General features: G+C 47.8%; 1 protein-coding gene across 3 annotated transcripts in view; it reads left to right on the top strand.

Annotated features, from left to right (window-relative positions):
* MYO1C (myosin IC) overlaps positions 1-15,670 on the top strand; it is a 41,820-nt gene extending 26,150 nt beyond the window's left edge. For all 3 annotated transcript variants that reach the window (XM_031967776.1, XM_031967778.1, XM_031967777.1), the window contains exons 15-32: positions 2,149-2,243; positions 2,393-2,439; positions 2,949-3,029; positions 3,286-3,391; positions 3,996-4,113; positions 7,308-7,421; positions 7,502-7,578; positions 8,197-8,265; positions 8,483-8,567; positions 9,137-9,296; positions 10,501-10,584; positions 11,877-11,970; positions 12,160-12,215; positions 12,731-12,866; positions 13,146-13,216; positions 13,652-13,749; positions 13,865-13,964; positions 14,261-15,670. In XM_031967776.1, the coding sequence (XP_031823636.1) occupies positions 2,149-2,243; positions 2,393-2,439; positions 2,949-3,029; positions 3,286-3,391; positions 3,996-4,113; positions 7,308-7,421; positions 7,502-7,578; positions 8,197-8,265; positions 8,483-8,567; positions 9,137-9,296; positions 10,501-10,584; positions 11,877-11,970; positions 12,160-12,215; positions 12,731-12,866; positions 13,146-13,216; positions 13,652-13,749; positions 13,865-13,964; positions 14,261-14,287 (1,618 nt within the window). In that variant the 3' untranslated portion in view covers positions 14,288-15,670. The remainder of the gene's footprint in view (positions 1-2,148; positions 2,244-2,392; positions 2,440-2,948; positions 3,030-3,285; positions 3,392-3,995; positions 4,114-7,307; positions 7,422-7,501; positions 7,579-8,196; positions 8,266-8,482; positions 8,568-9,136; positions 9,297-10,500; positions 10,585-11,876; positions 11,971-12,159; positions 12,216-12,730; positions 12,867-13,145; positions 13,217-13,651; positions 13,750-13,864; positions 13,965-14,260) is intronic.
* Positions 15,671-16,791: the final 1,121 nt, after the last annotated feature.

The following is a 16,791-nucleotide window of genomic DNA, read 5'->3' as shown; positions in this document are numbered from 1 at the left end:
ATACACATAGTACTAACATAGTAACTCATTAGTAAACATATAGTAACGGTATTAAGCGTTTCTTGGTTGACTGAAAGGAGAGAGTTGAATCTGAGCTTTTTCAAACTCAGTACTCTTTTCCATTAGGCCAGTCTGACTTAGTTTTTTAAAAAAAAATGTGATTTGTCCAAGGTCAGAGGACATGTTAGTGACAGAGTCAGAATGAAATCGGGTCTGATTTCCAGCTGAGGGCCACGTTCCTCTACTCTCCGGATGAGTCACTCGCTCCCCTCTCTGGGCCTCAGTGTCTCATCTGTAAAAATAAAGAGAGGGGAGGCAATAGATCTGAAATAACAAAAATATGCACCAAATAAGCAGATCAGAGGAGACACAGCGGCACATGGGGCATCATTACATCAACATGTACTTTTAAAAAGGCAAATTCTAAATGATCCAGCTTTTTTTTTTTAAGGGTAATCATTTTGAATTTTGTTTCTTGATAATTACTTTGAAAATAAAGATATCCAAGTTAGTGTCATTACTACTAATAATATTATCATTACTCTCTTTTTTAGAGAAGACAAACAAGATAACAGAGCATAAGCTTTTTCATAAATAAGGAATGAAAAGATATTTATTTTCTTTGACCTGAAATTTGTAGTTCTCTCAGATTTTTTTTTTTTTTTGGTTAGTAATTATTACTGATGTGATCACTACTAATCAATTCAACAAACATTTATTATATACCTTCTCAGTGTCTGTGTTATGTTAAGTTCTAGAGATAGAAAGGTAATAATGACGCAGACCCCAGACACAAGGAACTGACATTCTGTTGGGAAAGCAATGTGTATATGGAAAATTTAATATAAAAATTTATACAAAGCAGGGGGCAGCTAAGTAGCACAGCAGATAGAGCACCAACCCTGAAGTCAGGAGGACCTGAGTTCAAATCTGGCCACAGACACTTGACACTTCTGAGCTGTGTGACCCTAGGCAAGTCACTTAACCCCAATTGTCTCAGCATACACATACACACACACATATATGTATATATGTATGTGTGTGTATGTATATATATATATTTTTTTATTTTTATTAACAATAGAATAGGAACTGCAGAGGGCACTACAAAACGTTACAATAGAAATAGGGAAATAGGAGGTATGGGTATGATAGTGATAGGGAGTGGAGTGGGGGTCAGGAATAGGGACTGTGGAATTACCTGGATGGTATCTATGCTGCACAGATGGTATCATACTTCAGAGTAGCAGTGGTCGTTCAGATTTGATTATCGATCCCCAAGCAAGAGGCAGAGATAGGGCATAGAGGGGAAGTAGAGAAGTAGACATCAAGGCCCTAGTCCTGCCCCGTAGTCCAGGCGGAGTTACTGGAGCCTTGAGGATTTCCTGGTTCTGTCTGCCCTGGCTCTCCCACATAATTATCATGCTTAAATGAGAGCCCACAGAATCATCGTGTAATCCTTGCTTTCGGAAACAAGGGATCATGGTTCATAGATATAGAGCTGAAAGGAGCCTCAGAGGCCATCTGGCCTAATCCTTTTATTTTACAGAAAGGTAAACTCGGCTTAGAGATGAAATTACTTGTTTCCAACCCACACAGGAAACAAATTTGGGAAGTGAAGCTAGTTCCTCCCTCTCTCTAAATTATATACCCCATTGCCCTCTACCAGAGCTGGTCTCTTTGGACTCAGCTTTTTCCTCTCCATTTTGAGATGTTCGTGTTTCATATAGCCTTCTCTCCCATGCAGATACGTTTCCACTCTCAGAATCCCAGATTTCCTTTCAGAATCAGATCAAGCACCATATTCTACAGACCTTTCTCTCCCCGACCCCAGCTGGTTGTGCTTTCCCCCTCAAAAACAGCCACGTATCTACCGATATACGTTCACATGTGCATCTCCCCTAAATAGCCAGTAAACTCCTGGAAGGCAGAAGCTGTTGGCTTTTGTTTTGGCTTCGTATGGCTGTCTTGGCCCGTCAGAGATACTTAATAAATTTTTGTTGATTAATTGGCTGGGAACTTGGCCTTGGTGCCAAGGGCTGGCTAGGAGCGATCTCATCGGAAGTCTCCTTGGGAAACCCGGGCTCCGAACAGCAGAGCCGTGAGCCGGCTTACACAGCTGCCCTTTTCCCCCTTCCCCTCTCCTAGGCACAAGTTGGCTGACCAGCGGACAAGGAAATCCTTGGGTCGAGGCGAATTCCGTCTGTTGCACTACGCTGGGGAGGTGACCTACAGTGTGACAGGTACATGAGTGTCTGGGGCCCTAGGGCACAACCCCTCCCCCCTCTCCCCGACTCATCCCCTCTTCTTGGCTTTCCCTTTGAAATTTGGCACTCGCTCCGATGTGACCTTCTTCCCTCCCAAACCCCGTTTCTTCTCTTCCTCTCGCCAGGGTTTCTGGACAAGAACAATGACCTCCTGTTTCGTAATCTTAAGGAGGTAAGCGGGGCTGGCCCCTGGCGAGGGTAGACAGGTTGGCACTCTGGGGCTGGGGAAAACCGAAGAGAGGGCTTTTTATCTTTTCACATTGGGTGAAGGACAGCTTTTATTTCATTAAACAAAAATGCAGAGGACAGAAAGTAATGATTCATGGGAACTCTTAAGCAAACAGGGAAAGCACCTCTGCGCTCCTGGTACACAGTTCACTTCTCGAGGGGCCCCACTTTTCTGCCATTGCCCCAGAGAACTTCTGACTCACCCATGCCTTGGGCTCTCCTAAAAGGGGAATGAACTGAGGTTGTTGTCAGAGGACACCTTGACTTCCCACTGATACCCAGAGGGAAATCTTTCTCTTTTTTTCTTTTTTTTTCCCCTTATTTCAGAATGGTTTGTTTTAGGGGGGAGGCAACCCTTTCTTTTTTCCTTTTTTTTCTTCCTGGAACAGGAGGAAAATTCCCCATCTCCCACAGGGAATTTCCCTCTTCAGTCTCTTCTCTTCCTTTCCACAGACCATGTGCAGCTCTGAAAACCCCATCCTGAGCCAGTGCTTTGACAGGAATGAACTCACAGACAAGAAAAGGCCAGAGACGGTATGTGCCCTTCAGGGAGAGTGTGTGTCTCTGGGACTCTGCAGGGCTGGGGTCCTTCTCCCCTAGGCTCAATGGGATGTCCAACTGCATCCTTTCCCCCCACCTCCCACCATATTCCCCCCAGTGACTCCATCTACCTCCCCATCTCCAAACCTATAGCCTTCCCCTTTCCTTCTGACCTTTCTGAATCTAGCTCTTAGCACTGAACCTGGCATATAGTAGGCTCTTCATAAATGCTTGTTGACTTGACTTGCAGGCGGCCACACAGTTTAAGGCAAGTCTGTTCCAACTGGTTGAGATCCTCATGTCCAAAGAACCCGCCTATATTCGCTGTATCAAGCCCAATGACGCCAAACAGCCCGGTAAGAGGAGGCAGTCCTTTCCCATCTCCCTCCTGGGTGCACCCCGCCACCCCCACTGTCTCATTTCTCTCTTGGGAAGACTGAGATTACAAAATGCCAGAGCTGGAAAAGAGTCCACTTCTCTCTACCCCCAAAAGGGTTTAAAGAAGGAAACTTAGGGAGGAGGACTTCACCCAGCATCCCCAGTGCTTTTCTTTCCACTGCTCTGGAGCTGAAGGCCATGGGCATCAATGCTTTCTTGCCAGCTGTTTGTTTTTTGGCTTCCTCTTCACTAAGGATACTTGCCCTGGGCAAGCCCCAGAAACCCTCACTTCCTAGATTGGGCCCTTCTCTAAATGGAGAGTTGGTGGTAGGTTTCAAGTCCTGACACTTCTTAGTTGCTGAGTCCATCTTGGGGGTGACATCTGTTGTCACCCAGCCATTTTCTTACTGACAGGCTCCTCATTTGGGATCACACCAGTCTCTCAGGGTACAAGGGAGGTGGGATTGGTCCAGCTATCATGGTTTTTTTCCAGATCTTCATCCAAATATATATATCCCACCCTCTGGGTGTGAGAACTGAGATGCAGAAGTTTGGTTAAGCAGTTTGCTCCTTCTCTCCTAGGTCGGTTTGATGAGGTGCTCATCCGACATCAGGTGAAATACCTGGGGCTGATGGAGAATCTGCGGGTACGGAGAGCTGGCTTTGCCTACAGGCGCAAATATGAGAACTTCCTCCAGAGGTGTGTGGAGAGCAGGGGAGGCACCGGGGCAAAGGGGAGTACATGGGGAGGACAGATGTGGAAGGAGCAGAGATTCGGAGTGAGAGCGTTCCTTCAAGAGCAGGGAGGGAAGAGCAGAGTACACTTGAAGAGGTTCTGAGTTTGGGATCCAAAGGATCTGAGTTCAAAACCCAGCTCTTCTGGGATTTTTGATTTTTAGTTTTCGTTGAGGCAGTTGGGGTTAAGTGACTTGCCCAGGGTCACACAGCCAGGAAGTGTTAAGTGTCTGAGGTCACATTTGAACTCGGGTCCTCCTGACTTCAGGGCTGGTGCTCTATCCACTGCGCCACCTAGCTGCCCTCTTCTATTTTCTTTGTGATTTTGGACAAGCCCTGTGAGGCTCAGTTTCTTCAACTGGAAAATGGGGGGGTTGATCTTGCTGGTCTTTAAGGTCCTTTGCTTGGCATATTGGATAGAGTGTTGGACTAGGATCAAGAAAATCTGGGTTCACAAATGAGTGCTGTACACAGCAACAAGAAGGATATGTGATGATCAGCTCTAATGGATCTGACTGTAATGGATCCCCAATCAGGGGGATTTGGGGCAATTCCAATAGACCTGGGATGGAGAGAGCCATCTGTATCCACAGAGAGGACTGTGGGAACTGAGTGTGGATCACAACATAGCATTTTCTCCTTTGTTGTTGTTTGTTTTTCCCTCTCATTTTTGATCTCCTTTTTCTTGTGCAGCAAGGTAAATATGGAAAAATGCTTAGAAGAATTGCACATGTTTAACATATATTGGATTGCCTGCTGCCTAAGAAAGAGGGGGAGAGAAAAAATTTGAAACAGGAGATTTTGCAAGGGTGGATGTTGAAAACTATCTTTGCATGTATTTTTTAATTGAAGATTTTTATTTTCAGAACATATGCAAGGATAATTTTTTCAACATTGACCCTTGAAAAATCTTGTGTTCCAATTCCCCCTCCCCTCCCCTACATGGCAGGTAATCCAATATGTGTTAAATATGTAAAAATATATGTTAAATACAATATAGGCATAGATATTTATACAGTTTTCTTGTTTTGCATATATTTTTGAAAAAAAACTATTATAAAAAAAAAGGAAAGAAAATCAAAGTTCAGATCCTCTGGCACTTAGCAGCTATGGCACTCTAAGCAAGTCACTTAGCCCCTTCTTCTTCTGTAAAATGGGAATAATAATAACCCAAGTTACTGAGCCCTTAGAGGGCTAAGGAGTTTTATTGTTATTCAGTCATTGTTCAGTCACTTCTGATTCTTCATGACCTTATTTGGGGATTTCTTGGGAAAGACAGTGGAATGGTTTGCCATTTCCTTCTCTACCTCATTTGACAGATGAAAAACTGAGGCAATCAGGGTTAAGTGACTTGCCCAGGCTCTCACAGGCAGTGTCAGAGGCCAGATTTGAATTCAGATCTTCCTGCCTCTATCTACTGCCCCCTTAGCTGCCTGGATAAGGATTCAAAGATGAAAATAAAGCAACCCTTACTCAAAAGGATCAGACATTCTTAGAGTAAACGCCAACCATTAAGTCTGTTAGCCTGTGGTTTTGTGACCTGGCTTTTAAATGAGCTGATTGAGCCCCAACTCAGTGATTTGCCCAAAATTACATAGGAGTAGTGGCTGAGCCGGGATTTGAAAGCCCAGCTCCAGCCAGTACTCTTTCCCTTGTTCTCTGTTGGCCTATGGGTAATGAATGGTAAAGCCAAGATTCAAACCCAGGTCTGTGGAATCAAATCCAGTTTGTTTTGCACAATTCTGTAGCTGAAGGGCTTATGTATGAGTGTTTGTATTCTATATGTGTGTACATATGTATTGTGCATGTGTGTATGTATACATGTATTTGTATGTGTGGTATGTATAGATATACTTGTAGGTGTGTCTGTGCATTGTGTATATGCTTACATGTGTGTAGATTGTGTGTGTTTGTCTCTGTGTATGTATAGAGACATTCTGAAAGTGCTTTCCCACTTGGGGTTTTCCCTGTAGTTTCCCAGTCTCACCAACGCTGCCTTCCCAGCAGCTTTCAGGCTAGACCCTTCTATCTTTTTATTTTCAATAGTATTTTATTTTTCCGAATACATGCAAAGGTAGTTTCGCTTTTGCAGAACCGTGTGTTCCAAATTGTTCTCCCTCTCCAAGATAGCAAGCAATTCAATATCGGTTAAACATGTGAAATTTTTCCAAACATATTTCTGTATTTGTCATACTGCAGATAAAATCAGATTAAGAAAAAAAAACCAAAAAAGAAAAAACAAATGAGTAAATAAACAACAACAAATACTCCAAAAGATGAAAATACTATGCTTTGATCCATTTAAGTCTCTGTAGTTCTTTCTCTGGATGTGGATGGTTCTTTCTATCCCAAGTCTAAAGAAAATGCCTTGAATCACCTCATTATTGAGAAAAGCCAAGCCCAGCCTAGTTGACTATCACATAATCCATTGTTTCTATGCATAACATTCTCTTGGTTCTGCTCGTTTCAATAGTATCTTATTTTCTCCAATTATATGTAAATTTTTAACATTTTTCCCCCTGAGGCAATTGGGGTTAAGTGATTTGCCCAGGAAGTGTTAAGTGTCTGAGATCAAATTTGAACTCGGGTCCTCCTGACTTCAGGGCTGGTGCTCTAGCCACTGCGCCACCTAGCTGCCCCTTTAACATTAATTTTTTAAAATTGTTAAATTCAGAATTTTTCTTCCCATCATTTTCCCTCCTTAAATGGGAAGCAATTTGATACAAATACAGAAACTGAGTCCCAGAGAGGTTTAGTCACTTGGCCAGTATTAGACTGGGAGACAGCATCTTAAGTCTGGATTTGAATCCGCGTCTTCCTCCAAATCCAGCACTCTGAATCACTGGGATCCCGGGTGAGCCACTTCACTCTGCTTTCTTGGGTCACTGGTCATAAGCCCAGAGATTGGACCACCCTCCATTGGACCCCACTGGTCTGAGATTACTTTTCAGTAAATCAAGGCTCAGGGGCCCAGGGTCTGGAGCCCAGGATTTAGACCCTCAAAGCTGAAGGTCCTGTTCTGATTCTAATAGGAGGTATGCACAATAGTCTCCCCGTCCCCCTCACTCAGTCACACAAACACACATTCACTCAGTCACACCCCCCCTTTTCTTCCCAGAGTGGTGAATGAGGCTGGAGCTTGTTCTGTCACCTCTGCAGGTACAAGTCCTTGTGTCCCGAGACGTGGCCCACCTGGGACGGGCGACCACAGGATGGGGTATCGGTCTTGATCCAACATCTCGGCTACAAGCCTGAGGAATACAAGCTGGGCAAGTGAGTGGACAGTCCCTCTGGGGGGAGGAGGGCTGCTGGAGGCTGCAGCCAGACTGGCCCTTTTCCATTCTTTCCTCTAGAACCAAGATCTTCATCCGCTTCCCCAAGACGCTCTTTGCCACAGAAGATGCTCTGGAAATGAGGAAGCAGAGCCTGGGTAAGATTTGGGGTCTCTTTCCTTTGGACTTCATCCTTATCAAGTCTTGCCATCTCAGTACAGCACTGGTTCTTGAGTCAAAGGTCTTGGGTTCAAAGCCCTACTTTGGATCACTTTGGCTTCACTTCCCTGGGTCTCCGTCTTCTCTGTAAAACAGAGGGCTGAACTTGATGGCCTCTTTGGACCCAGGAAGATGGTATCAGGGAGTATCTCTTGGGTACATGGATCAAGTATTAACCATAGACAGAGGACCCAGATTCAAATCTTGCTTTTGACTATCACCTCAGTCGTCCCTTCCAGCTCTCACTTTCTGGTCTTTCCCTGACTCACCCTTTGGGCTCTCCCCTCTGGGCTTCCATAGTGTCTTTTGTCAACACTAACGAGTATTCCTAACATTCTCATACTTTGGGACTTTCCCTGTAACCATCCTGAGGTGTTGAGAATGCGGGTATGCTTGATTCTCTAATCTACTGGGAATCCCAGATTTAGAGAAATTCCTTGCCCTCCTCTGCCCATCCCTTTGGTGGGATTCGAACCCAGCTCTTGTTGACTCCAGGAGAGTCTAAGATGATGCTAATGATGAATGAATATTTGTTCATTGACTTTCTGAAACCACAGCCACAAAGATCCAGGCAGCATGGCGGGGATACCATTGGAGACAGAAATTCTTACAAGTGAAGCGTGCAGGTTAGTAAATTGGGGGGAGGGAATTGGAGGTAGGGGAGAGGAGACGAGAATGGCAGTTTCGAGGAAGAAGTTTAAAATCTTTTCCTGCTTTCTGAAGCCAGAGACTCAGATCTTATGGAACAAGGTGAAGGGGGAGAGCCAAAGTCCAGTTCAGGGTTGTCCTTAGACAATGTATGGGGGGAAAGTGAAGGTGAGCAGTTACTTGATTATCTTACAGCTATCTGCATCCAATCATGGTGGCGTGGGACCCTGGGCCGGAGGAAAGCAGCCAAGAGGAAATGGGCTGCCAGCATGATCCGACAGTGAGTTTGAAGGGCCCCTGCTAGTGCGCCTTGTCGGGCCGAGGAGGACGCGTTGACCTTATGTACTGGGAATGGTGGGGAGGATTTGTTGACTTTATGTATTAGGTAATGGGGAGAACATGTTGACTTTGTGTCAGAGCGATCTCAGCAAATGAAAGCAAATCCCTGGTGATGGATCCCCAAGCACATCCCCCATGACAATGGAATGGTGTGTGCTGGGTTTAAATTCCAGCACAGTCACTTTATCAGGCTGTGTAGCCTTGGGCAAAACTCCAAGTTACTCATTTGTAAAACGAGTCTAATAATACTCATACTGCCTTCCTTAGAGAGGGGACATAGGGTCACAAAATCATAGTGCTAGAGTTAGGGATGATCTCAGAGGCATCTGATCCCCTTGTTTTACAGAGGAGGAAACTAAGGCCCACAGAGAACAAGACAAATGCCTTGTCCACGATTACACTGGACGAAAGCCATCAGAGAGGATTTGAACCCCAGATTTTGGAGAGGAATATCCTCAGTGAGCTGTTCTCATTAGCACGCTGACCTCCCTCCCTTCCTTTCTCCCCAAGGCTAATCCAAGGCTTCATCCTCCGCCGTGCACCCAGGTGCCCCGAAAATGCCTTCTTCTTGGATTTTGTTCGGTGCTCCTTCCTGCTGAATCTGCGGCGGCACCTGCCCCGGAACGTGTTGGATAAAACGTGGCCCACCCCTCCCCCTGCTCTGCATGAGGTCTGAGGAAACTGGATGATATAGAGGCCGGTCACTGTATAGGGGAAGTAGGAAATGCTTGGGGTCCAATATGAACTGAGACGCTTACTAGCTGTGTGACTCTGGGCAAGTCACTGCCTCAGTTTCCTTATCTCTAAAGTGAAGAAGTTAGAATGGAAGACCTCCAAGATAGAGATCTGACCCTGTAGCCTCCCAGGCTCCCAAGGCTTCAGTTTCCTCACTGATTATCTCTTAAGATTCCTTAAATTCTCAGTTTCTGATCTTATGATCCTCTGATAATTGATCCAACTATAATCCTTTAGTGAGCACTGACCCAGCTCTGCACACAGCACTGCTGAAGTCTAGTCCTTCACCTCAAGAATTCATTGGAATGGGGGCAGCCAGGTGGCTCAGTGGATAGAGCACCAGCCCTGAAGTCAGGAGGACCTGAGTTCAAATGTGACCTCAGACACAACACTTCCAGGCTGTGTGATCCTGGGCAAGTCACTTAGCCCCAGTTGCCTTAGTAACCCCCCCCCAAAAAAAAAAAAAAAAAAACTAATTGGAGTGACAAAACACACCATACCATAGAAAGCAAGATAGTAGAAAATAATAGACCTGCAGGAGCGTGGAAAGATGTTCAGAAATCAAGAAGTAGATAACTGTATTGGACCTCAGGCATCTATTTCAACCCTCTTGTTTTAACAGATGGGAAAACTGAGATCCTAAAAAGTTATGTGACTTTTTTCTAAGATCCCATAAATGTTTAGGAACAAAGAGAAGATTTGAATTCAGGTCCGTCTGACTTCAACTTCCTAGAATCAAAGATTTTGAGCTGGAAGCATTCTTAGAGATCTAAAAGATCTAAAAGATCACTGGATCAGACTCGAGTAGAAACCAGATCTATTGCGTGTTGATGTTGAAAACCACAAATTGACGTGCTTTATGTTTTAATTTTTATTTTGTTAAGTATTTCCTGGTTATATTTTAACCTCCATTCTAGACTTTTGTTTTACAAGTAGCCTAGTGAGGTCCTGAGAATGAAAGGATTTGCCCGAGGTCACAAGGATAGTAACGTCTAGTCCACACTTGTGGACTAGAGTCGTGGATAAAAACCGTAGAACAGCCCCTGGCCCCATCCTTGGGGCCTTTCCCCAGGGGCATCTCTCTAAAGCCCCTTCTCCTTCCCTTTTGCTCTCCTTGACTTCATCTCTTGTCCTCCCAGGCCTCTGAACAGCTGAGGGAGCTCTGCATGAGGAACATGGTGTGGAAATACTGCCGCAACATCAGTTCTGAGTGGAAGCAGCAGGTAACTTGGTTTGCTGGGAATGAAGCTCAAGAGAAAGAGCGATGCTGAGCACAGGGAAGGGTCATAAATTTAGAGCTGGCAAGTCCTTCGAGGCCCTTTGGTCCTTTCATTTTACAGATGAGTAAACTGAGGCTCAGGGAAATTAAGTTACTTGTCCGTATTTACACAGGGATATATATGCTAAGGCAGATTTCCCTGATCCCAAATCTAACACTATCTTCTCTAAGCCATTCTGCTTCTTTAAGATATTATTGGTACTTTCAAATATTGAATTCTCCCCCCCCAAAAAAAATTTTTTTTGAATCCCATTATAATGGGGACATAGAGATGAATTCAGAGCTCCCATATCTCATCGTTTGTCTCTTTCCCCATTGACATCTCAGAAAGAAAGTGCATTTCTTTTTTTTTTTTTTAATTATAATAACTTTTTATTGACAGAACCCATGCCAGGGTAATTTTTTTTACAACATTATCCCTTGCACTCACTTCTGTTCTGATTTTTCCCCTCCCTCCCTTCACCCCCAACCCCAGATGGCAAGCAGTCCTATATATGTTGAATATGTCGCAGTATATCCTAGATACGATATATGTGTGCAGAACCAAACAGTTCTCTTGTTGCACAGGGAGAATTGGATTCAGAAGGTAAAAATAACCTGGGAAGAAAAACAAAAATGCAAACAGTTTACATTCATTTCCCAGTGTTCTTTCTTTGGGGGTAGCTGCTTCTGCCCATCATTGATCAATTGAAACTGAATTAGGTCTCTTTGTCAAAGAAATCCACTTCCATCAGGATACATCTTCATACAGTATTGTTGTTGACATATATAATGACCTCCTGGTTCTGCTCATTTCGAAAGTGCATTTCTTTATTGAGAATCAGAGTTTAGAGCATTTAGTGTGGGTAATGGGCTGTTATTGGAGCATTGAAATATACTGAACTTGGGAGAAAGGAAGACCTGAGTTCAAATCCTATATCATACACATGCTAGCTTTGAGACTCTGGGCAAGTCAGTTAACCTTTAGCTGCCTCAGTTTCCTCATCTGTAAAATGGAGCTAATAATAGCACCTATCTCCCAGGATTGTTGCGGTTCAAATGAGATAATCTGTGTTAATGCTTTACAAACTTTAAACAGCTATATAAATGATAGCAATTACTAAAATGCCTACTGTGTGCAAGGCACTACGCTAGGCGCTGGAGAAGCAAGAGTGAGGATTAAAAAACAGAAGCTTACACTCTACCAAGGGTGTCGAGGTTGGGCCGTTGGTCAGTGCCCCACCCTTGTCTCAATAGCTGCATCAGAAGGCTGTGGCCAGTGAAGTTTTCAAGGGCAAGAAAGACAACTACCCCCAGAGTGTCCCCAGGCTTTTCATCAACACACGACTTGGTATGACATCCTGGGCCCCCTTCCCCATAATGCCCCTTCCTCTGCTCCCTTCCCTTACCCACCATCTTCCTTGGGTAACTTCCTCCTGCACTTCCCCTTGGATTTTCTTCTCCCCCCACCCCCCTCATTTCCTTCCGGCCTGGACTTTGTCCAGCAATTCTGCAACTTCCAACCTGTGTCTTTTTTTAGCTGCCGATGAGATCAGCCCCAAAGTGCTCCAAGCCCTCGGCAATGAGCCTGTCCAGGTGAGCCTGCTATTTGGGACCCCAAAGAGAGAAGCAGGAGGGGACTGATGGTGGCAATTCAGAAACATGGCAGAAGCCCACTTAAGTGCTCTTGGGATGGGAGTCTAAAGGAACAGTGGGAGAATCAATCAGAAAGTACTTATTAAGCACCTCCCCCAGCCTAGTGCCTGGGAATACAAGTAGAGATAATGAAAGTATCCCTGGGACAGGAGAGGGAAGTAGCAGACAATTTGGGAAGAGAAGAAGCGGGGAGTCCTAGGGGACCGTAGAAAGTCCGGCATTCCGTTTCCTGCACTAGCTCCCCGAAAGCCCCCTCCTCCAGCGTTCCCCTTCGGTGCCATCTCCTGCGGTAGTTTCTGTTCTCTTTGGAACATGAAGCGACGATAGGAATGACCCGAGATGAGACAGAGGGAGAGACCTGGACCCAGGGGAGTCTGACACTGTCCTGGAAGTGGGCAGGCTATAAGAAGGCCGGGGGCCGCTGGCCAGTGGTCTCATGGCGCCCTTCCCTCCAGTACGCAGTGCCTGTCGTGAAATATGACCGGAAGGGCTACAAGCCTCGGGCCCGGCAGCTGCTGCTGACCCCCAGCGCCGCGGTCATCGTGGAGGAGGCGAAGATCAAGCAGAGAATCGAATACGCCAACCTGACGGGTAAGGAGCCGACGGAGGAGCCGGGAGCTCTGAGGGCCGGGCCGGGGCTCGGGGGCAGGGGCCTCTGTGCATCTGAGAAATGGGGCAGAGGGCCTGGCTGTGGGCTCTGAGGGGGTCTGTATAGAGGAAGCCCAGAAGGCTGCAGCACAGCCTCCCTCTTCCGTCCCTGGCCCTCTTTCCTTTGCTTGGGGAGCTCGGCCCCGTCCGCCAGCCCTGTGTGGGGATGGATGGCTGGGGATGGGGCCCCTCTCTCCGTCCTGACCTTCCCCTCCCCCCCAGGTATCTCGGTCAGCAGCCTCAGTGACAGCCTTTTTGTCCTCCATGTGCAGAGAGAGGACAACAAGCAGAAGGTACAAGGGCTGGGCTGGGGGCTGGGCTGGAAGCTGGACTGGGGGCTGGGCTTGTTCCGTCCCCTTCTCCTCAACTTGCTTGTGAGAATTCCTCCACAGACATGGGGAGCGGTGGTCCCTTTCTGCAGCAGTGAGCATTTATTAAGTGCTTACTGTTTGCTAGTCACTATACTAGGTTCCACACAGCAAAGAAAGACAAAAGCTTCTTCCCTTGAGGATCCTATAATTCCCTCTCCTCCGGCCCCCCCGGATCGTGGCTTGGGGCCGGAGCACAGGCTTCCCAGTGCTGCTGTACCTGTGGGGCAATCTGCAACTGCTTTGGGGCACGGGGTGGGACAACTGCTCGGGGTGGGACAACTGCTCGGGGCGGGACAACTGCTCGGAGCTGGACGGAGGAGCTGAGCATCTTTCTGTCTCCCCTCCCTCGCGTCTCAGGGGGACGTGGTACTCCAAAGCGACCACGTGATCGAGACGATAACCAAGTTGGCCCTGAACGCAGACCGGGTCAACAGCATTAACATCAACCAGGGCAGGTAAGGGGCTGCTCAGCAGGGCTGGGAGGAGGGATGGATGGGGGAGGGGGAGGGGAGGGGGAGGGCCCCCCCCATGCTCCTCGTGTCTCATTGAGCCCTGCTCCTCCCCCATCAGCATTACCTTTGCCGGGGGCCCGGGCAGGGACGGCATCATCGATTTCACCCCCGGCTCCGAGCTCCTTATCTCCAAGGCCAAGAACGGGCACCTTGCCGTGGTGAGTGAAGGGCTGGGGACCAGGGGGCAAGGCTGGGGCCTACGGGTCAGGGTCCCCAAAGTGGCTGCTGAGCCACATGCGTAACATCAGCACAGAACCCTGGGCTCAAGCCCAAGTCAGCCCCATACCCACGCGAGCCATCACTGAGCTTCCGCTGAGTTTCCTTACTGATAGGGGGGCTTCTTCCCCATTCCCCCAGCCCCCAGGGGAGCCCCCTCCAAACAGGTCACAAGGATGGGAAGGGTGAGGCGGGGGCAGGAGGGCTGCCCCTCAGGGTCCTCTGCCCCACCCCGCAGGTGGCTCCCCGGCTGAACTCCCGATGATGATGGACCGCGTCCGTCCGGACACTTCCTGCCCCTCCACCATGCCCGCTTTGCTCACCCGCCCACCCGCTTGCTGCTGCCCCATCCCCCTTCATGGTAACCAAAGACTTTCACTTCCATGCTTTGGAGAACTGGGTGCGCCGGGTCTGAAGGGGGCCCACGCGGCGCCTGCCTCGCGTTCCCGGAGCCCTTCCTCCTGCCCGGATCCCGGCCCCCGCATCGGCTTCCTGGTGGATGTGGGGGGCGACGTAGGGAAGCAGGAAGCCGGGCCAGGAGCGGGGCTGAGGGATGACGGGGGCCAGGGCAGAGCCCCGTGACCGACGCCAAACCAGGGGGAGGACACCTTTTGCTGAGGTTTTTTTTTTTCTGCTGAGTCATTTTCATGCTTTGTATGAGATCATTTTTTTAAGCTACTCATTCCCTGCCACCAAGACACGCTGGATGTGCTCTGGCCAGCCCTGCGGGGGGCAGGGGTCCCACCAAGAAACAGTCGGGGGCTGTAGGAGGAGGAGGAGGCCTGGGGCCCCCCTCTATGGTCTAGCACCAGTTACTCCCTTTTCCTGCCCCCCCCCCCCGGGTCCCACCCAGGCCTGTCATCCCTGGCCATGAGGGGCTGCTGCTCCTTTCTGCCTTAGTGAGGCCTCGCCTACCCAAGACTCTTTCCCAGGAGGACTGAGGCACTTTCACCCCCACTCCCACCACACACAGAGGAACTGGTCCATGAGAGAAGCTCCTGCCAGGGGGAGGGGGAGGGGGTCCTTGGACAGACCAGGGTGGAGGTGACAGAAGGGAGGGACAGGCAGCTTGGGTGGGTAGTGGGGAGAACTTGGCCCGGCTCTCAAAGGCCCTTATTCCCTGTGTGATATTGGGCGAATCATTTCGTCCTGCGTCTTCTCCCTCCTGTCCTGCACAATCAGCATCATAGGATTACTCAAAGGGATTTTAGGGGCCATCCAAGCTCCCCTCTGAACTCACATTCTGTGACTATGGGGGTCCAATGGTGCTTATTCCGAAGCCCCTGCCCAGTGGAAAACGCTCCTTGTTCAAAGCCCCTCAACCCCCCATAATCAGTAGCCGAGATGAGTAGTTGCGAGAGTTGGGTTGGGAAAAATGGTCCTGGGGTCCACGGTGTGACTCTGTTCACTGCTTTGCTGCTCCCCCTCCCCAAATCCACCCTCATCCTGTAGGATAAGGAATGACTTTGGGATAAGAAGGAAAGGGGGAGTCATCACTTATCTCTGCTGCTTCTCCACCCCACTCCCCATTCCCACTGAGGGTCAGGAGGCCCTCGAAGCAGCCTGTGCTCTCCCTTGGGATCCTGGGGACACTGCCAACACTTGCAACCCCAACCAACACTAAATAAAGCGATTATGTTTTTGCAAATGTTTGCCTGTGGTTGTGGAGGGCCCCAAAGCAGGGTGGGAGGTGAGCTGGGTTTGAGGACTTCTCCCTCGATGGGGTACAGAAGAGAAGGGAATAGTGGTCCCTCTGCTAGTGGGGTATAAATAGGAGATCTGCTCACACCCTGCTTTGGGGGGTTCGGATGGGGAAGGGGCGGCTTTGAGGAATGGGCAAAAGCACAGAAGTGGGAGATGGAGAATGCCATGTATCGAGAATAGCAAGTTGATCAGTATGGCTAATTTATAAAATGTACGAGGGGAAATAAGAATCGTCTTGGGAAGGCAGGCTGAAACCCAACTGTGGAAGGTCTTAAGTGCCACAGGGAGATGTTTCTGTTTTCTAAAGGCTATGGGAGCCATTAGGAGCGTCTTAAGCAGAGAAGCAACATAGACGTATCCAATCCATAGATGAAGTTCAACTGTTATTTTGAGCTCAACTCAGATCAAGTAGGCTCCACTTCAGCAGTCTTGTTGGTGGGGAGCTCATCACTATCTGAGAATCATTCTAGTTGGTAGTTCTGGGGCAGCTAGGTGGGGCAGTGGATAAAGCACCAGCCCTGGAGTCAGGAGGACCTGAGTTCAAATCTGGCCTCAGACACTTAACACTTCCTAGCTGTGGGACCCTGAGCAAGTCACTTAACCCTAATTGCCTCAGCAAAAAAAAAAAAAAAAAAGTTTCTGCTAGCGTGTTGGTAAAAGATGGGAATAATCCATGTCAAAAAGATTGTGAAAAGACAGGCACGTGAATAATGCACTATTGGGAGAGCTGTGACTGGTCTAATTCTAAAGCAGTTTGGAATTATGCAAAGAACGTGACTAAAATGCCCATAATTTTGGACACAGATCCCACTGCTATACCCCCCAGAGGCCAATGAATACCCCCAAAATATTCAAGCAGCTCTTTGGTGCCATATGTGAACTGGAAACAAAGTAGATATTGATTGGGGAATGGCTAAAGAAATTGTGGTCGTTATTGTGCCATAAGAAACAATGAATGGGGAGAACAGAAAAGCACAGGAAGAGCTAAATGCACTGATACAAAATGAAGCAAGCATGAACAGGAAAATTTATCATATATTGTGAAAGGAAAGAACAAAAGCAAAA

This window comes from Sarcophilus harrisii, chromosome 4, assembly GCF_902635505.1.
Source record: "Sarcophilus harrisii chromosome 4, mSarHar1.11, whole genome shotgun sequence".
Lineage (NCBI taxonomy): Eukaryota > Metazoa > Chordata > Mammalia > Dasyuromorphia > Dasyuridae > Sarcophilus > Sarcophilus harrisii.
This window is presented reverse-complemented; position numbering and strand designations above follow the sequence as displayed.